At 36.0% G+C, this 26,833-nt stretch overlaps 2 protein-coding genes and 1 pseudogene across 2 annotated transcripts; 1 reads left to right on the top strand and 2 right to left on the bottom strand.

Moving 5' to 3' along the window:
• Positions 1 to 1,567: 1,567 nt before the first annotated feature.
• On the bottom strand, positions 1,568 to 3,778 carry LOC109122127 (L-type lectin-domain containing receptor kinase IX.1-like). The gene has a single exon (XM_019218384.2). The coding sequence runs from the start codon at positions 3,700 to 3,702 to the stop codon at positions 1,606 to 1,608; it is 2,097 nt and encodes a 698-aa protein (XP_019073929.2). The 5' UTR covers positions 3,703 to 3,778; the 3' UTR covers positions 1,568 to 1,605.
• A 2,981-nt stretch (positions 3,779 to 6,759) lies between these two features.
• LOC100252500 (uncharacterized) lies at positions 6,760 to 11,431 on the top strand. Its single transcript, XM_019218385.2, has 14 exons — positions 6,760 to 6,837; positions 7,156 to 7,277; positions 7,403 to 7,456; positions 7,590 to 7,703; positions 7,785 to 7,904; positions 8,025 to 8,331; positions 8,410 to 8,565; positions 8,646 to 8,752; positions 8,836 to 8,926; positions 10,093 to 10,234; positions 10,449 to 10,599; positions 10,699 to 10,815; positions 10,936 to 11,062; positions 11,186 to 11,431. The coding sequence occupies exons 1-14, from the start codon at positions 6,760 to 6,762 to the stop codon at positions 11,429 to 11,431; spliced, it is 1,932 nt and encodes a 643-aa protein (XP_019073930.2).
• Positions 11,432 to 11,844: 413 nt separating this feature from the next.
• LOC100247387 (L-type lectin-domain containing receptor kinase IX.1-like) lies at positions 11,845 to 18,338 on the bottom strand (annotated as a pseudogene).
• Between the last annotated feature and the right edge of the window lie 8,495 nt (positions 18,339 to 26,833).

Here is a 26,833-nt window from a genome sequence, read left to right on the forward strand (position 1 = left end):
AATAATATGAATAGCTCCCAACACAATTATCTTTGTGAATTGTTTTAATATATATGTATCGACAATAATTTGATTTTTATTACATCCTTACTTAACACCTAATCTATTTCTTACATCTTTCATGTATTTCATATCACTTATTTGTAATATTCATGAAGTAAAATGTGGAAATATATAGAAGAAAAGGGGTATATTTGTAAAAGAAGAGAATGAAGGAAAAAAATGTTATTTTTTTTTCACTAAAAAATATAAAGAGAAAAAAAAATATTTTTGTTTTATTTTTACTTTTGAACAGTAAATTTGTTGTCATTATCTTAGGGGTTAATTTCATTCACATCTCTTGAGATTTTGATTAAATACATCTAATCCCATAAATTTAAAATTAAATTGAAAGAGAAAGCACCCATCATTCTTTTCATGTTATGCCTTTTTTGTTTTTTTTTTTTGATAGTACAGTAAAGCTTCTAAAGAACAAGAAATAAGCCTGTATCCTTAGGAGGGCATGATGTTTAGATATAAATTTTGGTAACATGGAAACCATGGGAAGTTGTCTTCCTCCATGGTTCATGCCTTGTGTGGAAAGCATCTGGGTAGCTAGCTATATCACGTTCTTGTCCAATTCAAAGTCCTTTTCAAACGCTAATATCAAAGAATTAGAATATGGTAGTTTTGTCCGATTCAAAGTCCTTTCCAACCACTAATATGTTATAATTTAAAGACGGAATGATTGATAGTACTCATTCGAATTTTTTTGGATGGCCAAGCATAAAATATTTGACTTAACCAAGAATCTACCTCGAGATATATACAAACGCCAAGTGGAAAACGTTTTAGAAGAGGCAGAGTCAATACATGCCCGGGAGGGACATATGGCCTCCCTTGCTTGCACAAAGAGGCCATCACTTTTAACCAAACACACGCTTTCTCTTGCTTATTATTATTATTATTATTTGGATGGGTTGAAAATTCTCTTTCTTATTCTCTTTCTTATTTTTGGATTTAGAAATAATGAAAACTTTTAAATCTTTGAGTGAAATGATTGATTTGTTTAAAAATAATAAGCAATTGAATACAAATCAAACAATGAATGATAACTTAATTTGCAATATCATGGAAGATTATGACAAATTTGTAGAATAGAATATTATAAACTAATTTTTAATTTTTATATTTGGTATTTGTATTTTTTTTTTTTTTATTAATGTTGCCATTATTGCAAAAAGATGTCTCCTCTGTACCAAAATTTTGGCTCGTGTGTAGCACTGAATCGGATGGTAAGAAACTTCCGGTTACAGGGCATGATTTGATTTCTTGATTACTCCTTGTGCTGGAAACCAAAGCATCATTCAACAGAAGCTAAAACCTTTAATTTTGTGACTACCTGTTGAATATTATGATTGAAACTATTGCAATAATGTATGAGATATACTGCTAATACACCAATGTGTCTGATCACTGTCTTTGAATTTATAGGACTTACATTCAAAAATGATTTAGGTAGTAGACCAATAATAGTCCATTACTCATCAAATCACTGTTCTATGATCATTCTATTTAACTTCACAACCATTACAACTCCATTACAAATGAAAAAACTATTAGATATCACACATCAGGTTTGGGCAATTTCAAAAGGGCTTTAGAAGAGCCTAATGACATAGAAGAATCTGAGGTGCAAATGTTGCAGGAACACCCACTTTGATGACTCTGTGAATCAGTGGGGGTGGCAGAAGACGTATAGGAGAACTTACACATATGCATCGGAGGTGCAAAATACATTGGCACTGGCATGGTCATTGGAAGGTTGGGCAGTGGAGCTTCAAAGCTGAGAACATTTATCACTTGTCTTATTGTTGGGCGGTGAGTGCTATCAGGGTGACAACACCACAGCCCAACTGTCATCAAGCACCCCATTTGCCTTTGGTCGAATTCCATAGACAACCCCTTGTCCGCTGCTTCAAAGAGTTGGCCTTTTCCATACAGGTTCCACACCCACTCTACTAGTCTTGTCTTGCTTGGTTCTGCCCTTGGCTCAACTGGCCTTCTTCCGCATGTGATCTCAAGGGCCACAACGCCAAAGCTGTAGACATCGGATTCCTTGCTGGCCTTGCCGGTGGTCACACATTCCGGGGCGAGGTAGCCCATGGTGCCAGCCAAGACGGTTGTTTGTGAGCCCAGCTCATGGTCCACAAACCTGGCCAGACCGAAATCTCCGAGCTTGGCATTGAAATTTGAATCCAACATGATATTGCTGGACTTGATGTCTCTGTGGACCACACACTGTTCCCACTCTTCATGAAGATAGAGCAGTGAGGATGCTAAGCCAAGGGCTATTTTGTACCTCACTGTCCATGTTAGCGTGGAGTTCCCTCCAAATAGGTGGGTATCCAGGCTTCCATTAGGCATGAACTCGTAGACGAGGAGTAATTCTCCGTGTTCATGGCACCAACCAATGAGTTGAACCAAATTTCGGTGCCTCAATCGACTGATGATCTTCACTTCTGATACATACTCCTTTTTCCCTTGCTTTGATCCCCTTGAAACTCTCTTCACCGCCACTTCTGTCTTGGAATCGGATAATAGACCCTTGTAAACGCCTCCAAATCCTCCCTCTCCTAGCTTCCCTTCCTCGGAGAAGTTCTTGGTTGCGTGACTCAGTTCACGGTAGGTGAACCTCTTTGGCCCAGTTCCTTTTTCAAATTCATCATCAATAGCCAGTTCAAGGGCCATATCTTCTTTTCTGGGACCAACCCTTTTTCTCCACCAGATGAACCAATACCCACCAGATCCACAAGTCAAGACACCAATGGTCACAACTAGCGCGACCACCAATCCGAAACTCTTCTTCCCTTTCCCACCACTGGCCTCTAAGGTCGACTCGAATTCCCAAGAGTAAACAGTGTGCAATTCAATCGACTCGCCTGTGGCAGCTGAAAAACCAACTCTTATCCACTCCGGCAAAACTTTCGTCAAATCAACAACATACGAAAGGGTGGAATTCCCGCTGAAAACCGGATTATCAGCATAAGTTAGAAAGACGCTTAAATTTTTGGTGGCTGAATTGTAACTCACCCAGGCATTTGCTCTTGAACCATTCTTAATGCTACTCTTCCATTGGACCTTTTGCACAGAGATTATGGAGTTGATATTGATGCCTACATGATCTGAACTTGGATCCCATTCATCTTGGCGGCTGTCAAACTCAACTGCAATAATTTTATTTTGTGAGGTGTTGAAGGCAGATTTGGCGCTGAACAGCGCAAGGTAACCACCGCTTGAATCGGGAGGAATTCTAGAATCAAATGGTGCCAGAAATAACGAGAGGCCATCACCATACACAGAGTCATTAACCGCCTTAATGGCGAAGGAGAAGTGAGTGGTGAAGTTTGTCAGCCTTCCTGTGCTGGCATCCCAAAGGCGCACTGGTTCTGCATATGAGGCTCGACCTGTGCTACTAGTGAGGGAATCATCAACTTGATTCTTTGTGACTTGGAGAAGCCCGCCTGTTGCAAAAGCATCATTTTCAAAGAATATGTCTGGCATGTTCGGCTGGAAACCGGAGAAACTGAAGGAAATAGAATTTGCATGGGGGAGCAGCAAGAGGAAGAAGATGACTATCTGAAACAAGGGAGAATGAATTTGATGAGCTTGAAGTTGAACTATGCATGATCTTGTGTGGGAGAGAGCCATGGATGATAGCATATAGAGAGAGAAAAAATGAAGGTGATATTGGATGGACTAGAGAAGGCTAGGAGTATATACTTCAACAATATGCATGTCCTAATTCAACCATAGGTTTGATTAACCAGGTCAATCTGATGATCTTCAGCCCAATCCTTCAACTACCGATTCAACTAAAGGTTTTATTAACCAGGTCAATCTAAATCTTCCATGGGACTACTCCTAGTCAAGTGACAGATGGAGTCCCACTTGTTCATATTCATGCCCAGATGTCAAACCTATTGGACATCCAATTCTGAGTATTGAACAAATGCCTGGTGGGGAATATGGAAAAGTTAAGTTCTGACTAATTAATTTACAGGTGACCAGTCCTTGGTCGGCCTACTAGTTTAATTTTATGGTTATTTAAATCATGGGAAGAATACTTCATGCGCGTTAGGTATTGAGTTTTGCTTCAATCCCATTGACATTTACTTTTAAATAAACCCATCTGCACCAACTCAAAAGCCTGAAATTATATGATCATCTACTTTGTCTGAACTCGGTTTGGCTTCTTGTATTTTGGACTTCAACATGATGAGAAGGAGGAAAAAAGAATAATAGGAGGAAGGCTTCCACCAGAAGGCCTTCAATGACAAACAAGATACAACCAAGTGAGACAAATAGGAGAGGAAAGAGCATATTCTAGAATTGGTACCCAACATCACTAAAAACGCCGGTTGCCGTCTCAGATTTCTGAATTTTCATAGGTACTAAAAGCATATGGTTGTTTGTTAACCTCGGATTCAGTGGACTCCATGGCGGTGTTGGCCTAATTCCAAAGGCCCAAGGGTCATAGTAACATGCACCAATGATTCCATTTAACATCCTTGTATTTTTGGCAAATTGAATTTAAAACCAGATTTTAAAAAATAAAAAAAATAAAAAAAATTGTTTGGATGAGTTGTTTTAAAAAAAAAAATTTTGTAAAAATATTTAAATTTAATTTATATATTATTAATTTAATTTAATTCAAATCTTATTAAAAATGAAATTAGATTTTTAATTAAAAATAAATATTTTTTTAATAAAGCATGAATAGTAATATTATAATAAAAACATAAATTATATATTTTTTTATATAAAAAATATACTATTTTAGCATATGCGGATATTAACATTTTTGTGAAAGTATATTGGATCTCTTTTTTTGTTAAAAATAAAGAATAATAATAATAATTTAAAATATAATTGTTAATAATATCTTATTTAAAATAAATAGTGAATAAGTTTAACTTTTAAATGAATTAAAATTCTCATTATATATACACATTCAATGGCAAGAGCTAGAGATTGTTAGGTGTATCGAAGAAAAATATTATATTATAATCATCATTATGGTAATTAATGGTATTTTATATTATTATAAAAAAATAAATAATTTTAAATATTAATTATGAAAATGTATCGAGTTAAACAACTATTGTACTAATAACACTTAAAAAAAATTAGATTTTAAATGAAAAAAGGATGCCCCATTAGACCTTATTGTCTTACAACTTGATCTCATTTATCCATACTTTCATTTCATTTTTTATATTTACATCCAAAAGCCTAAATTTTTCTATATACTTTGAAAAGTGGAGATTAAAATTTCCACAAATGCCAAATCAATTTTAACATTAAAAATTAAATCATAATAAAGTTGAAATTCAAATTTATTAAATTACTAATATTTTAAATTTTATTTATCATTAAAATATATTATTTAATGGTTGAAAATTATATTGAAGAATGAAATAGAATTCTATTATTTAAACAAATCCATATTTCAATAATTATATATTATATTATTTTATTATTGAAAAATTTATTATTTTCTTTTTCCTATATTATTTTCATATTTAGCATGTATAATGGGGATAAATATTTTATTTTCAAATTTTTTAAACAATATATTTATTTAATTTAAGTCATAACAAGCAAATCAACCAAATGGGGATTGTCTTGTTCAACAACGCCCATTCAATTCATATTTAGATAAGCGGAAAAATGGTCACATTAAGCATTTGATGGAAAAGAAATATTAATAATAGAAATTTTTATTTCTCATAGTAATTTCATTAAATATATACCAAATAAAAAATTAAAATGATATCTTCTAAAACTATACATATTTTTTCTAAATATGTGGAAAAATATCTTATGCCATGGACATGACAAATTACACATATGTATATGCACCTTGAAATAGAGACATTTGTGAGTACCAAAAGTTTGACGGTTCAAATCACTATCATATTGGTTCTCAAATTTGCAACTCAACATCTTGACTTTTCACCTAGCAAATGGTGAAGTCTTCCAGGTTACATGCGACATCCAACTTATCAAACCTTATGAATTGTCTACATGGAATTGTTCTTTCAACAGAATCACACCAAATATTGTTTGGCTTTATTACCAATTAATCAGATTTTGTCTAATATTAACAATTTATATTTGATATATATATAATTTTTTTTTCTTTTCATTGAATTCTCTCATTTTTAATCTTGCCTTTTCATTCATTATGTCCATTTATAATTCTTTCTTTCTTCACAGATTTTTTTCCGTATGTAAGCTTGGATTTTCCCCCATGTAATTAGTTTTGAAATCAATAGTAACATAAAGATGCAGTAGCCAGAATAGAAAAATCTATTGACTAACCGTGCGTCTTAATTTAACAACAGTTATTATTTTTATTGTCCTCGGGCAATTTAGTTGTATGCTTTTATATTTACCTATTACAGCCTTCTCGGTTTGCAGTCATAAGGCCGGAAATTAAATAGTACTGCATTGTCACATTTTTCAAGCTATTAAATTTTTCAAATGAAACCAAAGCCCAAAGGGAAATTAACCATTGCAAGACAATCCTAGTTCTCATCCTCTCATCCTCGTAAGTTCTTCATTTTTATGAATTTTGTTCCTTCTCTACTTCTAAGATGAATGAATCAAACTAAAGGGAAAGGAGAGCCCAGAAGTGCAGCAGGTTTTTTTAGTGATGTGTGCATGTTTTTGCAGGATTTTTTGATTGAAAATGGAGGTAGTTTGGAAGAGGCAATGGGGTTTGCTGGTTTGGTTTTCAGTAATGATTCAATTCTTTCTTCTCAGTCACTGTCATCTGAAGTATCCCACAAGGTTCTTTCTTGTAGAAGAACCTATTTCAAGTAACATGTTTATTTACATTCTTGTCAAAAATTCCTTAATTTTTTGGAAGGAGTGGTTTTCATTTTCTACCATATTGTGATCAGTTAACTTATTTATTTTGTAATAGTTGCAGGAATATTTTGAGAAACATCTCTGGTGAAGGATCAAATAGTGGGGTCAAACTGATTATACACAAACATGAAGTAAAGAAAACAATTATAAAATGCGAAATCAGGAATTGCCAAATTGATTTTCTTCTAAGCAGAAGAAATTAATTTTAACTTTCTTTATAATGAAAATATGTTTCAGGTGGAGATGAACAATGGCATTGTGAAAATCACTGTGTCACGTCCCTATGGTAATTTACGGGGAATAAAATACCATGGAGTGGAGAATTTGCTTGATGATGATCTCGATAGAGATGATAGAGGGTATGCAACTTTTCCTATCAATCCATTAGAAGGCTACATCCTATGGCAAACATGACCCTTTTTTTCGTTTGGATAAATTTGATGCTTAATTTGTCATGATTGAATCAATAAATCAATTCAACCAGGTATTGGGATTGCTCCTGGGAAGACGTGAATGGTAGTAACAGTAAACAATCGATGTAAGCACTGTCCATTCCTCTCTTTCTTTGGTCTCTTCTTCGGTCATGATTTTATGGATATAGGTAATATTAGTGAAGATGTAAAGAATGCATTTGTTTCCAACTGAAGCCATGTAAATGATTTTGGCTGCAGGATTTTAGGAGACCGATTCCAGGTTATAATGCAAACTAATAATCAAGTTGAGGTTTCATTCAAGACAACATGGAAATCTTCCGATCCATTGCCTGCTTTAAATGTAGACAAAAGGTGCTGTGCAAGCCTTAACATGCATGCCCCTCTTTTTGACAATGAGAAAAAAATGTGTTCATAGTGCTAACGGGTTTGCAGGTATGTAATGCTGAGTGGCTCCTCCGGGTTCTACACTTACGCCATATACGAACGCTTAAAAGGATGGCCTGGCATGTTTCTCTGGGAAACCAGGATTGTTTTCAAGCTTTCTCAAAAGTGGTAATTATTATTATAATTCTGTGAGATTTCATAGGAAAAAGCAAGTGTTAATATTTGATCTTAAATTAAGCAAAGTTGGCAGGCAAAATTGTTAACGTGGTATTTGAAATGAATGGTTAGGTTTCAATACATGGCAATCTCAGACACCAGGCAGAGGATAATGCCGACGATTGCAGACCGAGAGAGAGGTCAATCCCTTGCCTACCCAGAAGCTGTTCTGTTGAAAAATCCAATGAATTCTGAGTTGGAAGGAGAGGTGGATGATAAATACCAATACTCAAGTGAAAGCAAAAATGACAGGGTGCATGGGTGGATCAGCTTAAACTCAGGAATAGGATTCTGGATCATCACACCCAGTTATGAGTTCCGTACGGCTGGACCTCTCAAGCAAGATCTTACTGGCCACGTTGGCCCCATCTGCCTCTCTGTATGTGATCTTAACAATTGTATCGGATCTTTTGAAAATTAAAAGTTATTTCTTAAATTTATAGCAATTGATGCGCAGATGCTTATGAGTGCTCATTACACTGGAGTTCCTCTAAATGTTACATTTGAAAATGGAGAGCCATGGAAGAAGGTTTTTGGTCCTGTTTTCATCCATCTAAACTCGGTTTCAGACAAAACAAAAGCCACTTCGCTGTGGGGCGATGCTAAACAACAGGTACTACTATTTCATATGTAGTTATACTTGTGCGGGGCCTCATATGATTTCCATTGATTCATGTTATATGTGTTTATCAGACGTGGAAAGAAATTATAAGTTGGCCATATAGCTTCCCACACTCACCAGACTTCCTTAAGTCTGATCAACGTGGATCTGTCATCGGTCAATTATCAGTCCAAGACCAGTATGTCGCTTAGCTTTCTGCACTGATTAGATACTGCGATTAATTAATATTATGAAGGAAGTGACTTTATATTATTGTTTCAGATACCTTAAAGTTGGGAATGGGCCCGCAAGGTTTGCACATGTGGGTTTGGCTGCACCAGGAGATGCAAGATCATGGGAATACCAAACCAAGGTTTGTACCAAAATCAACTTAGACTGGATATTGAGACTTCCATTCATAAATTATGTATAATTACATCAAATGAGGATGAGATAATTCATATACAATTCCAAGATAAATATAAGGGATAGTGAGAGTTTCATTAAGACATCTAATTAATCTTCTGGTATTTACCTCAAGATATTGATCAACTCTAGATACTTCTAGATGAGGTTGAAATTTGATCTTTAAGACCATAGACCTTAATTACTGTGAGTACTTGTGACCTCTACGGCAAGTGGTTTCCAATTCTCTTGGTTTTTTCTTGAGATACTTAGGACATTTGCTAGTTCCCAAGATATGATCTCTTAAGACCATAGGTCTCAATTTTGACCATAGATCTCAATCGCGGATAGTATTTGCTACTCAATCTCCAACATGTGGAACAATCAATTTTTCTAAAAGTTTAAACCCAAAGGATTTGGATCCATCATGTTTATCAATAAATGTTATGCTCTCCAACAACACCTCCCTCATATATAACATTTTTTTTTATTTATTTGAAAAGCTTACATTGCACTTATTAAATTAAAAAATTAAACATACGTTGACCTAGTGAGATTTGAACATATAACTTCCCACCAAAGAAAATTCTAATACCATATTAAACTATCAATTTTTCCAAAAGTTGAAGTTTATAGAATTTGGATTCGTTGCATATATGAAACTCTCCAACAAGAAGTGATCGTTAATGTGAAGTTTGATTGATGTTGAGTGGCTGAAGGTAATGGAAAAAATGGAGACTTGTTTGGAGTTTGGTTCTATGAGAATGGAAGATGTTGGGATTTAATGTTACTCACATGGACTCTGATACCATGAAATAATAACATGGCATAAGGAAACACAAATTTCTTCAATTCATTTTCTAAAGATCGAGACTTCCATTTACGGAATTGTATGTAATTACATCAGTTGAGGATATGATAAGTCAAATACAATTTTAAGAGATGATACAAGCATTAGTAGAAATTACTTTTAGACAAGTGATTAAGGGTAATGATTAGCCCAAGATATATAGTCCTAAATGAGGTGATACAGAATTATTTTAAATGATCAGACTCCTTAATTTAAACAACGAACTAAAGTGTGATGGGGCACCAATTTTCCGTAAAATTGTATTGTTTTATGTGTGTTTTCAGGGTTATCAGTTCTGGACTCGAACTGATGAGCATGGGAATTTCTTCATTAAAGCCGTCCTACCTGGGGCCTATAATTTGCACGCATGGGTCTCTGGTGTTATGGGAAATTACATGTATGAAGCTACTGTTACCGTTACTCCAGGTACTCAACCCCACAGTCTATTTCATGGTTTGGTGCTAATCAGAATGTAATGCCAAGGGTTTTTAACAGAATGGCCCAATGGCATCTTTCAGTGAAATAGTTGGAAGAAATTTGTATTATTATGTCTTTATAATCTCTCTCAACAATTAAACAGAATTACATTGCATGTGAAGAAGATCAACAAACAACTTGATTGACTACCAAACTAATGCAGGATCTGTAACCAAACTGCCTCCACTTGTATTCAAGCCTCCAAGAGATGGCCCTACACTTTGGGAAATCGGCATCCCCAACCGGCATGCTGCCGAATTCTATGTGCCCAATGTCACCAAGAACATTAACACATTATACTTGGAGCAGGACAAGTAAGCTCTCACCAACATGATTAATACTCCTAGCTTTGAACAATCATATTGTAACTAAATTGCAGTACTCCCTTACCCTAATGGTTTTCCAATTAACAGGTTCCGACAATATGGATTATGGGAGAGGTATGCAGAGTTATATCCTGAGAACGATCTTGTCTTCACAGTTGGCACTAGTGATTTTGCAAAAGACTGGTTCTTTGCTCATGTGTTAAGGTGTGGGTTTGGCATCAATGATTATCAAAAAGATTTTGTTCGTTGCTCATGTTAATTAGCAAGCGTGTTCATCTCTAGTTTGTTAACTTTGCAAGTGCTTCTTCCAATACTGCTTTGCAGGAGATTACCAGATGGAAAATTCAAGGCAACCACATGGCAGATTGTATTTGATCTTCCAAAGGTGGACAAAGCCAGAACTTATAAACTCCGATTGGTGTTGGCAGCAGCTCATATGGCTGAAGTTCAGGTAAATTAAACAAAATTCCAACCCCATCAACTTCTCTCGGAAAGCCCATGAGAAGTTTTCAATGCCATTTCTTTTTTCTTAAGTTTCGTCTAATTTAGTTTTGACAAGGTGATGTGTTCCAAGGTTCGGGTGAACCGCAGAGACGCCATCAGGCCCGACTTTACAACAGGACCAACAGGGAGAGATAACGCCATTGCGAGACATGGGATTCATGGGGTGCAGCGCTCTTTCACTGCTGCTCTACCAGGATCCCTATTTGTGAATGGTCGCAACACAATCTTCCTGCATCAGCCAAGAAATCAAGAGGCTTTCCAAGGAGTAATGTATGATTACATCCGTTTGGAAGGTCCTCCTCAAAGCACACATTGAAGCCAAGGCCATAAATATGACACAGATCCTCACGTCCATATTGTAGAATTGCAGGCTCAAGAATGAAAAAAATCAGTAAAGAATTTAATTTGTTAATAGCATAAATAAGGGTGAGACATTCTTGATTTCAGAAAGATGTTGGCATTGAAGCCAAGCCTACATATCTACATGACCTAAAACCACAACCTACAAGCAAGAACCTCAACTTCTTGGCCTTCTTTCTGGTTTAAATTCCTTTCTTTCTTTCATGCATACAATATATATATCACGCTGCCTTTCTAGTAAAAAATCAAATACTTGTGCATGAATCATTAGCAACTATACATAATTTTTTCCTTCTATTGAACATGATAATAAGAATTACACTGTAAGAAAATGAATCTCAGAAATCTAGTGGAAGAATCACCAATTATTCAGCGACCCACATTGGCGCCGGAAAATGTCATGGAAGGCTCACTAGTAGTGCAAATCCAGGAGTTAGGCTCATAAATATAGGTGGCAACAGGCATCTTCATTGGAAGATTTGGCATCCCCACCTCAAAATTGAGAACCTGCATTGCTTGCCTTATAGAAGGCCTCAGAGTGTGATCAGGGTGAGCGCACCACAATCCCACAATCATCAAACGCTCTATTTGTTTCCCATCAAAGTCCCCACACAGTCTCTGATCCACAGGATCAACAAGGCTTTCTTTTCCATAGAGCTCCCACACCCATGGTACCAGCACTACCTGCCGCTCATCCATCTCAGGTTCCACTGCTCTCCTGCCACATGCAATTTCCAGAGCCACCACTCCAAAGCTGAATATATCTGATTCCTTGCTAGCCTTTCCAGTTCTAATGCACTCTGGTGCCATGTAGCCAAAAGTACCAGCCAACCCTGTGGTGTACCGACCTTGGGCATGATCTACAAGCCGTGCTAGGCCGAAGTCTCCAAGCTTGGTGTTGAAATTTGTATCCAACATTACATTGCTGAATTTAATATCTCTATGCACCACGCACTGTTCCGAATCTTCATGCAGGTATAACAATGCAGAGCCCAAGCCAAGTGCTATCTTTTACCTCACTTCCCATGAGAGTATGCTTTTCCCATGGAAGAGATTATAATCGAGGCTGCCATTGTGCATAAACTCATAGACGAGAAGGAATTCGCCTCTTTCATGGCACCAACCCATGAGCTGCACTAAATTTCTATGCCTCAATCTGCTTATTATCGTCACCTCCGACTTGTACTCTTTTCTTCCTTGTCTGGATTTTTGGAGATCCTCTTAACGGCAACGTGTAAGTTCAAATCACTCAACACGCCTCTGTAGACATCTCCAAATCCTCCCTGCCCAAGCTTCCCTTCGTCAGCGAAGCCATTTGATTGGTATCAGAGCATTTTTGTCTTGAGGGACCAGTGAGGTGTGTGAGCCTAAACACCGTATACCAAACCTGTATCTGAAAACCTTCTGAAAACCTTGCAGAAATGGAAGAAGCAAGCTTCACAGCAGCACCACCAGTCTTCAATGGAGAAAATTACCAAACTTGGGCTGTCAGGATGACTGTTCATCTACAGGCTCTTGATGTCTGGGAAGCAATAGAGGAAGATTATGAAATTTCTCCACTTGGAGCCAATCCAACTGTGGCACAGATGAAAAACCATAAGGAGAAAAAGACGAGGAAGGCTAAGGCCAAGGCTTGCTTATTTTCTGCAGTCTCACCATTAATTCTCACCAGAATCATGCAACTTGAATCTGCTGCAGAAATCTGGAAGCATCTACGGGAAGAATATCAAGGCAATGAAAGAGTCAGAAATATGTAGGTGATGAATCTGATTCGAGAATTTGAAATGGTGAGGATGAAGGAGTCTCAAACCATAAAAGATTATGCAGAACAACTTCTTACCATAGCAAACAAGGTGAGGTTGCTAGGTAAAGAGTTTTCTGATGAAAGAGTTGTTCCAAAAAAATTTGTCACACTTCCTGAAAAATATGAAGCTACAATTTCTTCTTTGGAAAACACAAAAGATTTGTCAAGTATCACCTTGGCAGAACTACTAAATGCTTTACAAGCTTTGGAACAAAGAAGACTCATGAGGCAAGGAAGTTCTGTAGAAGGAGCTTTTCAAGCAAAGACACAGACCAATGAAGGCAACACAAAAAGGAGGAAGAACAAAAAGAACAACAATAAGCCAAGCAACAACAACAATAAAAAAACTGGAACCTATCCACCCTGTCCTCATTGCAAGAAAACAAATCATCCTCAACAAAAATGTTGGTGGAAACCAGATGTGAAATGCAACAAATGTGGTAGACAGGGACACATAGAAAGGATCTGTAGAACTCAACAACAGCAGGGAGAAACCAATGTAGCAGCTGAACAATACCAGGAGGAGCAACTATTTTCAGCAACATGTTTTGCAAACGGAAGCACCTCTGAAAGCTGGCTCGTGGACAGTGGTTGCACAAACCACATGACATATGATCAAGATCTCTTTAGGGAGATTGATAGGACAGCTATTTCCAAAGTCAGAATTGGAAATGGTGAGTATATTCCAGTAAAAGGTAAAGGAACAGTAGCTATTGAAAGCCTAATAGGTTTAAAGCTCATTTCTGATGTTTTGTTTGTGCCTGACATTGACCAAAATCTGCTAAGTGTTGGACAGCTTGTTGAGAAAGGGTTTAAAGTTTGTTTTGAAGACAAAAATTGCATAATCAAGGATGCTGAAGGCAGAGAGGTGTTCAACATAAAAATGAAAGGCAAAAGTTTTGCCTTGAATATGTTAGAAGATGAGCAAATTGCTGCTGCACAACATGAGAACAATACAATGCTTTGGCATAAAAGATTAGGGCATTTCCACCACAATGTCGTGCTCTACATGAAGAAGAATCAGATTGTAGAAGGACTCCCTGATTTGGAAGAAGAACTTCCTATATGTGCAGCCTGTCAATATGGGAAGCAAACAAGACTTCCTTTTCCTCAAAAAGCAGCATGGAAATCAACACAGAAACTACAATTGGTTCACACAGATGTTAGTGGACCTCAAAAGACACCATCTTTGAAAGAGAGTAAGTACTATATTGCATTTATTGATGACTTCACAAGATTTTGTTGGATTTATTTTCTCACTTACAAATCTAAGGTTGCTAATGTGTTTTTGAGATATAAAGCCATGGTTGAAAATCAAAGTGAATACAGAATCAAGGTTATAAGGTCGGATAATGGTACAGAATATACTTCAGAAAAATTCAACAAATTTTGTGAAGATGCAGGCATAGATGACCGCTCACTGCACCATACACCCCACAACAAAATGGGGTGGTGGAAAGAAAAAAATAGAACAATAATGGAGATGACAAGATGTCTTTTGCATGAGAAAGAGCTGCCAAAAAGTTTCTGGGCTGAAGCTGCAAATACAGCAGTATTTTTGCTAAATAGACTACCAACAAAAGCATTGCAGAAACAGACACCTTTTGAGGCCTGGTTTGGTTATAAGCCTATGCTAATGAATTTAAAGACCTTTGGTTGCTTGTGTTTCTCTTATGTTCCTCAGGTGAAAAGAGACAAGTTAGATAAAAAGTCAAAACCAGGAATTTTCATTGGATACAGCAGCACCTCAAAAGCTTACAAAATCTACTTGCCACAAAATAATAAAATTGTGGTAAGCAGAGATGTTAAGTTTTTGGAAACGGAGAAATGGAGCTGGGATGAGCAGAATCAGCAAAATATTGATGAAGATGTTGATGAACTTCCAGTTAGAGGTTTCAGGACACTTTTTGATATTTATCAAAGGTGTAATATAGCTGTTCTTGAACCTGCAGGGTTTGTTGAAGCTGTTGAAAATAAAAGATGGAGGGTTGCAATGCAGGAGGAGCTAAATATGATTGACAAGAACAACACTTGGGAGCTAGTAGATAGACCTTCACACAAAAAACCTATTGGGGTTAAGTGGGTTTACAGAACCAAACTCAACTCTGATGGTTCTATAAACAAACATAAAGCAAGGCTGGTTGTCAAAGGGTATGCACAAATGTTTGGTGTTGACTTTTCAGAAACCTTTGCACCAGTAGCTCGTTTAGATACAATCAGGATGTTGTTGGCTCTTGTAGCTCAAAGAAAATGGAAGATTTATCAACTAGATGTGAAGTCAGCATTTTTGAATGGCTACCTAGAGGAAGAGATTTTTGTCGAACAACCAGAAGGTTTTGCTATCAAAGGAAAAGAAGAAAAAGTATACCTTCTTAAGAAGGCCTTGTATGGGTTAAGACAAGCCCCTAGAGCCTGGTACAGCAGGATTGACACTCACCTGCTAACTTTAGGCTTTCACAAGAGCTTGAGTGAATTTACACTCTACATTAAGAAGATTGAAGAAGATATATTAATTGTTTCTCTATATGTTGATGATTTGCTTGTAACAGGAAGTAATGCAAGGTTTGTGAACAAATTCAAGGCTGAAATGGAGCAGGTCTTTGAGATAACAGACCTAGGTGAGATGTCTTACTTCTTGGGAATGGAAGTACACCAGAAGCAGAATGAGATTTTCATCTGCCAACAAAAATATGCCAAAGAAATTCAAAATGGAGGAATGCAAATCTACATCTACCCCTATGAACCAGAAAGAGAAGTTCTGTAAGGAGGACGATGCTGAAAAGGTAGATTAAGGACTTTATCGAAGCATGATTGGATGCTTAATGTACTTGACTGCAACAAGACCCGATATAATGCATGTTGTAAGTCTACTTTCGAGATACATGCATTGTGCTAGTGAAATTCATTTCCAGGCAGCAAAGCGTGTGATAAGATATGTTAAAGGCACTGTGGATTATGGCATAAAGTTCAGTCAAGTTCAAAGTTTCAATTTTCATGGATTTTCTGATAGTGATTGGGCTGGTTGTGTTGACGATATGAGAAGTACTTCAGGCTATTGTTTTAGCTTTGGTTCTGGTGTTTTTTCATGGAGTTCAAGGAAGCAAGAAGTCGTGGCTCAATCCACAGCTGAGGCAAAGTATATTGATGTTGTTGCAACTGTAAATCAAGCCTTATGGCTTAGAAAGTTGCTGACAGATTTGGATATGAAGCAAGAAGTGAGTACAAAGGTGTTTGTAGACAACCAGGCCACCATATCTATTGCAAATGATCCAGTGTTTCATGGTAAAACAAAGCACTTCAAGATTAAATTGTATTTTCTGAGGGAAGTACAGAAAGAAGGAGATATACAACTAGTCTACTGCAATACAGAAAGTCAGAATGCAGATATTCTGACTAAAGCTCTTCCTAAAATAAGATTTGAGTTTCTACGAGAAAGACTTGGAGTTTGCAGCTCCTAAGTCAAGGAGGAGTGTTGAGAGTTATGCCTTAGTAGCTGCTGAGGGAAAGGCTGAAATCGTCAACCACATGCAATTGAAGTCAACAAGATTACTAGAATGCTGAAGCTATTTTTATGTTTCTGTTTTTGCTGTTGCTATTTTTATGTTTTTTGCTTTTAAGTTAAATTCTGATGCTATTTTGTAGGAGGTAGTTGTTTGTTCAACAAGTGGCTTAATTTGATGCTTTTTTTTAGGTCATATCTGTTACACAATCTGTATAAATTCAGCCTTATGATCAAATAAAAAGATCAGATCAGTAGCAGCATATCTCTGTTCTCTGTTGCTTGGTGTGTTAACCTCCCCTGTTTCCAACAGTAGCATTCTCCAGTTCACTATAAGAGAACCTCTTTGGGCCGGTTCCCTTTTCGAGTTCATCATCTGTAGGGCTATCCATGACCACATTGTCGTCCGCTACAACATTATTCTGTCTTCCTCTGTCTGTCTTTTTATGTGACCTCAACCGTAGCAAAATATATCCACCAATCAGAAAACAAGCACCACCAATGAGAACACAACCAGCAATCGCTGATTTCGCAGCCAGATTGAGCTTCCTTCTCTTTTTGCAGCCGGCGATGCTTGAACTTGGAAGACCTCCTAAAGATCCTGCCCCTGTTTTTTCAGCTTCAACAACTTTTAAGCTTGAATAGAATTGCCATGAATAAATGCTATGTATCTGGACTGACTCAGACTCCCTCACTACGGCTGAGAATCCAACAATGACCCATTCTGGCAAGTATGCTCTCAGATCAACTACTCTACAAAGGGTCGAGTTTCCACTAAAATCAGGGTAAGCATCATGAATCAAAAAGATACATAGAAGTTCAGTACTGGCGCTAAAAATGATTGACACACTAGCTCTTTTTGTATCACTGATGAAGCATCTCACATATTTCACAACCCTGACAGACTTGTTATTTATCCCCACAGGCTGCATACTCGGGTCCCAGTAGTTGGGAAGATCAACAATCTCCAAGGCAACAGTCTGATTTTTCGTCAAGTTAAGTGGACCATCATTTGGACCAGGAAGGATATCGGAACCATTTGGGACAAGGAAGAAAGAAAGTCCATCACCAGGAAGGAACTCAACATGAGAGTCTACAGCAAAGGAGAAACTAGTGTTGAAGTCAGTAAACTTTCCTGTGGCCTTATCCCACAGATGCACTGGTTCTCTGTAGACTGCTTGGCAAGTGAGGTTCTTATCAAAACGGCTTCCATTTATTTGGATTGTGTTGTCTGTAGCACTAGCACCTCCATGGTATGGTACATGAATACCTTGATTGAAACAGGAGATGTCGAATGAAACTGGGGTGACAGAAGGAATTTAAAACAAGAAGATGGCTATCACAAAATCCGTACTGTTCCAAGGAGACATAGCTTGTGATGATGGTGTGATAATAAGCACTAATTCCATGGGGATTCATGTGTAGGTTGACATTACTGCTCTTTGTTCCAACTGTCTGAGTTTCCTTACTGTTTCCTTCATGAAATCTCTGTACTATTGAGTCTTGCAAGTCAAGCAATATTTTTAGGAAATCTAGTGGTCCTTTGAATAAAACTGCCATTGCTGGAAAGCACATTCAAATTGTTTGGAACTTCTGATCAGTTTAATTGCCCGATCAACCGGAGGGCTGATGTTAAAAAACTACCGATTGGCCACAATTGGTAAGCCGGGAAAAATGGAAATGACCAAATAGCAAATTTCCACAGGATGAACGTGTACGACATTCAAATATAGTGGTAAAGTAATCCGGACATGGTTGGCAGGAAGTTGAATTGATAGAGATCTTAAATAATACAATAAAAACCCTTAAAAATAATCGGGTATGGGACCATGAATCTTGCTATACCCATCATGAATGTGGAATATTGGGAAAGGAGAAATAAACTGAAATCTTCAATGACAGTGATAGGCAGGATATAATAGATGTAAACTTGTACTTGGCTCAAATGAAAAACACTGGGACCTGCATATCTTTGCATTTGATTCTTTCAGTTTGGCCCATTTATGGAACGTCATTCTCATGGTTGACAAAACGAACTACAAAAAAATGAAAGCGTAATTTCTAAGGAAGGGGTTAGCAATAGGAGATGGGTATATAAGTGAATTTTCATGTGATTTGGTAAGTCCCCATATAATACGGTCCAAAAATCAAACAATTATGTGTATAAAATAATGTAATACTGCGTTGGATGGTATAGTTACAGGACTTTCTAAATTATTAAGGATCAAACTACTTAACAGTTTGGGCCACGGCCGGCTGGAAGAAGCTAATAGGAAAGTGTTTGGTACATGTAAAGAAAATATGATGTTTTGATAAAATATCTTTTAACTGTTTTTATTTATTTTTTAAAAATTATTTTTAAAATAATTATATAAATATAAGAAATGATTAAAAATAAAATACAATAAATACAAATTATCTTTAAAATATATTTAAAAATATAACAAATAAATTAAAATTATTTTAAATTTCCAAATAGGTTTTCTTTTTTTTACAAAATATAGTACAATAGTTTTTAAAACCTGCTATCAAAATCTATTTTTTAGAACAGTTTTAAAAACACTTGCCAAATAAAGTTTTTTATTTTTATTTTAAAAATAAAAATTATTAAATAAAAAGAGAGAATTTTTATACAAAACTTACCATATACCTTTAAAAATTACCTTTTCAAACCTTAAAATTTAATATAAGAAAAAAAAATTGAATAGCTTGAATTTTTTAATCTTTTAAGTTTCTACAAATTCCTCTATTTTATATAGAAAGTACTATTATTTTTTATTTTTCAAATAAAAATTTCCATTTTTTGTTATAAAAGTAAAAATTGTAACATCTATGTAGAACATTATAATTCTTAAACAGCTTTTGAAATTATTTGTTTTTTTTTTAAGTCAAGTCTAAAAATTTATATGCAGCTATTATCATTTTATATTTTTTTAAATAAAAAATAAGAAGTATTCAAACAAACAACTTAATAATTCAATTCTTTATCTTTAAATATTAGTGTTTATTAAAATTTACTTGAAATTTTCTTTAAAACAAAAAACACCGTATGAAGAAATAATGGAAAAGACCAAGAAGAATAAGGCAAATTTGGTAGGAAATACGACGGGAAAGTATAAAAATGGCCTATTTGGTAATTGTTTTTAAGTTTTTTTTTTTAAAAAAAAATAGTTTTTAAAAATTATTTTATAAAAAAAAAGTCTGTTTAGAAACCTAAAATATTTTTAAATATGTTTTAAAAATAATTTTTATGTCTAATTAATCATCCGACATGTTTGAATAATTATTCTTTAAAATAGGTCTTGAAAAATAAGTAAAAATAATATAAAATAACTAAAAGATATTATCTGAAACATCGTTTTTAAAAATAAAATAAAAAATACTTTTTGATTACCAAACATGTTTTCTATTTTTTCTATTAAATAGAAAAATATTTTTGAAAATAATTACTAAATATACCTAAACCCTGTTTCTTTTTTATTTTTTCATTTATATTTAAAAAATAATAAATTTTAAATTTGTATATTTTGATTCAACTTTTTTTTGTTCAAATTCAATTACACTATTTTATTAAATATGCAATTTAATTGTTAACAATTCCAACACAACTTCTACGCCAATTCCAACATTTCTATAATATTTGTTAAACTAATTTAAATTATAAATAATGATCAATTTAAGTCCTCAGTTTATTAAAAAAAATTGAATTAATTGATAATTTAACATCGATTTGTCTCTCCTTTTGTGAGAGTTTTCGATTTGTCTCTCCCCTTGTGAGAGTTTCTGCCTTTTTCTCCTACCATTTGTTTCTTTCTATGAAGGTTGTGCTTGCTTCTATTATGGATTCTCGACTGGAAAATCTCTCACTCTCAGTTGATGAGGAGGAGGAACTTGTTCTCGATACGGGTGAGGATGGGAGCACTACTCAGTCTTTTGATCTATGTCTCATTGGAAGGTTTCTCACTAATCGGATGATCAATTTTAATGCTATGAAACATCGTCTTGCCAGTGTTTGGAGACCCAGAAAAGGTATCTATATCAAAGAAATCAACAAACAGCTTTTCCTTTTCCAATTTTTCCATATTGTTGATTTGAAGAGAGTTCTTAAGGGAGGTCCATGGACTTTTAACAACCACCTACTCATTCTCCACCATCTAAAACAAGGTGCAATTCCAACTGCTATACCTTTATTTCATGTTTTGTTTTGGATTCAAGTATATGATATTCTAGTGGTTTATGTCTCTTAATGTTGGTAAGCAACTTGGCAACTTTATTGGAAAATTTGTTGACTACGATATAAATAACAATGTTGGCCTGTGGAGAAATTTCATGCGTATCAGAGTTCTTCTGGATGTGAGACAGCCATTAAAAAGGTGGAAGAGAATTCGAAAACCTCAGGGGGAGTGGTCCTTGGTTCAATTCAAATATGAACGGTTGAACACTTTCTGTTATCTGTGTGGCATGCTAGGGCATTCAGAAAAATTTTGTGATAAGTTTTTCTCTATAACTGATGGTGAGATCAAAAGAGAATGGAGTCCAGATCTTTGTGTTCCAATGAGAAGAGGTTTTGAATATGGTAGATAGCGATGGTTGCGAGAAACAATGGAGAATTCTACGCATGCAGACGATTCCGGGTATGGTAATATTGTTATGGGATCAGGATACGGATTTGATTTTTCCATTCAATGAGTAATCAGCTCCGAGTCTGGTGGGATCAAGGATTTTCAAACTGCTAACAGGTTGCCGCAAATATTGCATGGATTACAAACTTTTCCCACGTGCACTACCAAGCCAACTGGTTCCTCTCATGCAGATGGTCACGTGATTACTTCAGGAGGTGATAACATGGGCTTTAAGGAAAATGGGCTGGAGATTGTGGAGGATAAAAAACGCAGAAGGGCTGAGCTATTTTTTTCTGGCCATTCAGATAGCATGGCTATTGATTCTAGAGAACGGGCCACTGTGAGTCAAGTTGCAGGGGCTGCTAACAAGGTGCTGGAAACAAGCTCCACTACTGACATTTCATTGGCAGGACCTAGTAACCAGGCCTTCCAACAGCCATGATAGGCATTAGTTGGAACTGTCAAGGGCTGGGCAACCCTCAAACAGTTCTTGCTCTATGTGAGATCAACAAATCTCGCAAGCCTGATTTTATTTTTCTTATTGAAACTCTTGTACATTCAGCACAAGTTGAGAAGTTGAAGTCTAAGCTGGGTTTTGAAGGTGCTTTCTATGTTGATCGTGTGGGACGATGAGGGGGTTTGGCTTTTCTTTGGAGGAAGGCAGGGATGTTTTCTTTGTTGAGTTACTCTCAATCACATATAGATATGGAAGTCTCAAAGGAGGATGGTCTTCGGTGGAGAGTTACTGGTTTCTATGGTTTCTTAGATCGAAGCCAAAGACATTTGTCTTGGAATCTTCTTCGGTCTCTCTATTCTGCTTCCTCTCTTCCATGGTGCTATTTGGGTGACTTTAATGATATTGTCTGTAATGAAGAAAAAAAAGGCAGTGTCCCACATCCTCCATGGTTAATTAGAGGTTTTTGTGAAGCTCTTTCAGACCGTCAACTTCAATATCTTCCTCTCAAGGGGTATCTTTTCACTTGGGAAAGTGGTCGTGGGTCAAGTCACTGGGTTGAGGAGCGTCTTGATCAGGCTTTAGTAAATGTATCTTGGCTTAATCTTTTTTCTAATGCAAAGCTAAATAATTTAGTAGCTCCTATCTCTGATCACTCCCCAATTGAGTTGATTACGGTGGACAAGTTTTCTTGTGTTTATAAACACAAGTTTCGGTTTGAGAATGGATGGCTCAAGAAGGATGGACTAGATTTTGTAGTGTCAAATGCATGGAGATCTCCTCATGTTGTGAGCCTGATAGACAAAATTCATACTTGCTCTTTTGCTTTAAAAGAGTGGGACCGAGAACATGCTTTCAAGTTCAAGAATAAAATATCTCATTACAAAAGGTGTATTGAGCAATATAGGGACAAGGATTGGCCTATGGACAGTCAAGTTTTAAAAGCTTATAAAACTTTTTTATCTAATGTTCTTATGCAAGAAGAGTTTTTCTAGAAACAGGGGGCAAAAAGTCATTGGTTGCAGAGGAGAGACATGAATACACGCTATTTTCATGCAGTGGCTAGTGCAAGGAAAAGAGCCAATAAAATTAATAAACTGCAGGATGACATGGGGACCTGGTGAGAGGATCAACCTAATCTGTGTCGGGTGGCCTTATCATATTTTAAAACTCCTTTTGCTATGGAAAGAAATATTTCTCTGCCGAATTTGAGCTATGTGGACAGTAGGGTAACTGTGGCTCATAATGCAAACTTGCTATCTCCTTTTTCTTTTGAAGAATTCTCCATTGCAGTTTAACAAATGCATCCTGACAAGTCATCGGGACCGGATGGTTTCAACCCTGCTTTCTTTCAGCATTTTTGGTCTCTTATTGGCAATGATATTTTTCATGCTTGCTCTTCCTGATTAAACAACAATGAGTTTTCAGCTTCTTTAAATGAGACTATCATTGTTTTGATTCCAAAAAATGATAATCTTGTCTCCATGAGGGATCTTTGGCCTATTGCTCTCTGTAATGTCCTTTACAAAATTTTAGCAAAAGTTTTGGCCAATCAATTAAAAGTTTTCCCTCCTATTTTAATTGATGAATCTCAATCAGCTTTTGCTCCTGGTAGGGCTATCACAAACAATGTGATAGTTGCCTTTGAGATTATTCATTACATGAAAAGAAAAACTCATGGCAAGGTTGGGGATGTGGCTCTCAAAATTGACATCAACAAGGCTTATGATAGAATACGTTGGGACTATCTCAAAGCTATCATGTTGAGAATGGGCTTTGATTCTAAGTGGGTGGAGTGGATAATGTTGTGTGTCTTTACTGTTTCCTATTCTGTCTCTGTGAATGGTGAGCTAGTTGGGCCATTTTCTCCTGGGCACGGGCTAAGACAAGGAAACCCTCTGTTGCCATATTTATTTATTATTTGTGCAGAAGGTTTGTCTTCCCTCATTAAGTAGGTAGAGAGGCGGGGTGCTATTCATGGTTGTAGGATTTGTAGAGGTGCTCCTAGGATCTCACATCTTTTATTTGCCGATGATAGTTTCTTTTTCTTTAGAGTTGATGCAGTAGAGAGTTCAACCATGCACACTATTTTTGCTAAGTATGAATCTAATTCGGGACAAGCTATTAATTTTCAAAAATCAGGTATTTTTTTAGCAGAAATGTCTCCTCTTTGGATAGAGATTTTATCTCTAATATTCTTGGCGTTTCCACTCCTCTTAACACTAGAAGATATCTTGGGCTTCTCTCTTTGATTGGCAAGAGTAAAAGAGTTGTGTTTGGTTTTCTCCGTGATAGATTGTGGCGGCATTTACAAGGATGACAGAGTAAGTTGCTCTCTCATGCAGGTAAGGAAATCTTGATCAAGGTAGTTGGTCAGGCTATTCCTTCATATTGTATGAGCACTTTTTCATTGCCTATTTCTCTAAGTGAAGAGCTACAAAAAAATGATGAACTCTTTCTAGTGAGGCCCGAAGTCTGATGGAGGAAGGCGTATTAATTGGCTCAATTAGGATAAATTATGCCTTCAAAAAAAAAAAAAGTGGACTGGGTTTTCGTAATCTCTGTGATTTCAACCTAGCCATGCTAGGCAAACAAGGATGGAACTTGATCACTAAACCAGATTCTCTTATTGCTAGACTCCTCAAAGCTAGATATTACTGTTCTGGGGATTTTCTTTCAACCCGTCTAAGCCATAATCCAAGTTTTACTTGGAAAGGGCTATGGAGTTCTCGAGCTATTCTCTTAAAAGGTAGTAGGTGGAGAATTGGAGATGGTTGTAGTATTGATGTGTGGAACAACCCTTGGCTTAGGGATGCGGAAAACTTTAAAGTTGAAACTCCTATTATTCATGACTTAGCTCACTTAAAAGTTCATGATCTCTGGATCCACAGCTGTAAGGAGTGGGATGTGGAATTACTTAGGGGGATATTTTCACCTAGGGATGCTCAAGCCATTGCTAGTATTCCTTTGAGCTCGAAGTCTCCACCTGATTTGCTCATTTGGCATTGGGACAATCATGGAAACTACATGGTGAAATCAGGGTATCGTATAGCGAGATGGCTTTCCTTGCATGGTAATTTGCCTTCACGGCCTGTAGCATGGAATATGCTATGGGATTTGTCTATCCCACCAAAGACAAAATTATGTCTATGGCGTGCTTGTAAAGGATGTCTACCTACCAGGTCTGCTCTCTGTGCACGAGGCATGCCTGTGACTGATACGTGTGTACTCTGTGGAGGATATGAGGAGGATTTAATGCATCTTTTTCTCTCATGTCCGTTTGCTCTTTCATGTTGGTTACAAGTTGACTTGATTCCCTCAGTTAATGGTGTCTCTTCTTTTCTTGACTGGTTTTTCATGCTCCTCACTAATGTTGATAAAGAAGTGGTGGGGCGTGTTGGGTCTATCATTTGGGGTATATAGAGGTAGAGAAACTCCTTCTTATGGAATAATAGTGCCTCATATCCTACTCAAACAGTCTATGCTAGCTTATCGTTCCTAAAAGATTGGTTAGATGCAAGATTGGGTTCTGATCAAAAGCTTTCTAATGGAAATGCTAACACTCAAGTCAAATGGAGTAAACCTTCCCCGAGAATGTTGAAATGTAATGTGGATGCAACGATTTTCTCAGAACATCAAACCATCGGGCTGGGTATGATTCTACGAAATGAATTCGGCTCTATTATTGGTTGCTACTCTAAGGTTGTTAATGGTGTGAGTTCTCCTAAGGAGGCTGAAGCTTTGGGGTTACGTGAAGCTGCAAGATGGCTATTGGAGCTGCGTGTTTCAAATGTTATAGTAGAATTGGATGTTAAAGGTGTTTATGATGCATTTTACTCTAAAGCTCTTGATAGGTCTGAATTTGGCATGCTTATTCAAGACTGTAGATCTCTATTTCTAGATCAAAGTTTTACTCTATGTCATGTGAAAAGGCAAGCTAATGCTACTGTTGATGCTCTTGCAAAAGCAGCAAGCTCTTTTGCTAGTCCAAGTTTTTGGCGGGATGCTTCACCTCTATTAGGAGCTATCTTAGCCTTTGATGTTTCTATTTCTTCTCATTAATAAGATTTATCATTATTTCAAAAAAAGAAAACATCATTTTATAAAGAGTTAAGCCTGAGGTGTATTGATAAACGAGTACTTTGAAGGATTCTATAGAACAAAAGTCGGTCAAAATATTCATTATTATACTATTTACACATTTGAGCATATGATTTACTTTAAATTTTTATATTTTGATTCAACTTTTTTTTGTTCAAATTCAATTACACTATTTTATTAAAAATATATAATTTAATTGTTAACAATTCCAACACAACTTCTACGCCAATTCCAACATTTCTATAATATTTGTTAAACTAATTTAAGTTATAAATAATGATCAATTTAAGTCATCAGTTTATTATAAAAAATTGAATTAATTGATAATTTAACATCATTTTATAAAGGGTTAAAACATGAGGTGTATTGATAGACAAGTACTTTGAAGGATTCAATAGAACAAAAGTCAATCAAAATATTCATTATTATACTATTTACACATTTGAGCATATGATTTACTTCATTTTATATGAGACATATGACTAGAAAATTCATTTGAGCATTTTCTATGTAAAGATTGGTCATAAATTACTTGCATGAACTTGCCTCTCTTACCAATTTCGATTGAAGATGACTTTTGCAACCAAGGTTGAATGGGTGAAACTAGTTCTTTATATCTCGTGAATTTCCATGTTACATCCATGGTAGGTTATTCTTTTAAGTTGAATTGATAGAGACTTTAGATTGATATTCTCTTTGACTAATTTTTTTTTATGAAATTTTAATTATTTTGTTGTTTTTGGTTTAAATTTGGTGCATATTTTAATTGTAGATTTAATTGAAAATTAAAATAAAGTTAGTGTTCTTTTATTTCTTCGGTTCCAAATTGATTCTTTCTGTTTGGCCCATTTATGGAACGTCATTCTCATGGTTGACAA

The sequence above is a fragment of the Vitis vinifera genome, chromosome 7 (assembly GCF_030704535.1).
Source record: "Vitis vinifera cultivar Pinot Noir 40024 chromosome 7, ASM3070453v1".
NCBI classification, from domain to species: domain Eukaryota; kingdom Viridiplantae; phylum Streptophyta; class Magnoliopsida; order Vitales; family Vitaceae; genus Vitis; species Vitis vinifera.

Excerpts from the sequence above, each read along its gene's own strand:
- LOC109122127 (XM_019218384.2), bottom strand. The coding sequence starts at position 3,702 with ATGCTATCATCCATGGCTCTCTCCCACACAAGATCATGCATAGTTCAA.
- LOC100252500 (XM_019218385.2), top strand. The coding sequence starts at position 6,760 with ATGGGGTTTGCTGGTTTGGTTTTCAGTAATGATTCAATTCTTTCTTCT. Across the intron at positions 7,457-7,589 it reads AGTAACAGTAAACAATCGAT|GATTTTAGGAGACCGATTCC; the intron begins GTAAGCACTGTC and ends TTTTGGCTGCAG. Across the intron at positions 8,927-10,092 it reads CATGGGAATACCAAACCAAG|GGTTATCAGTTCTGGACTCG; the intron begins GTTTGTACCAAA and ends GTGTGTTTTCAG.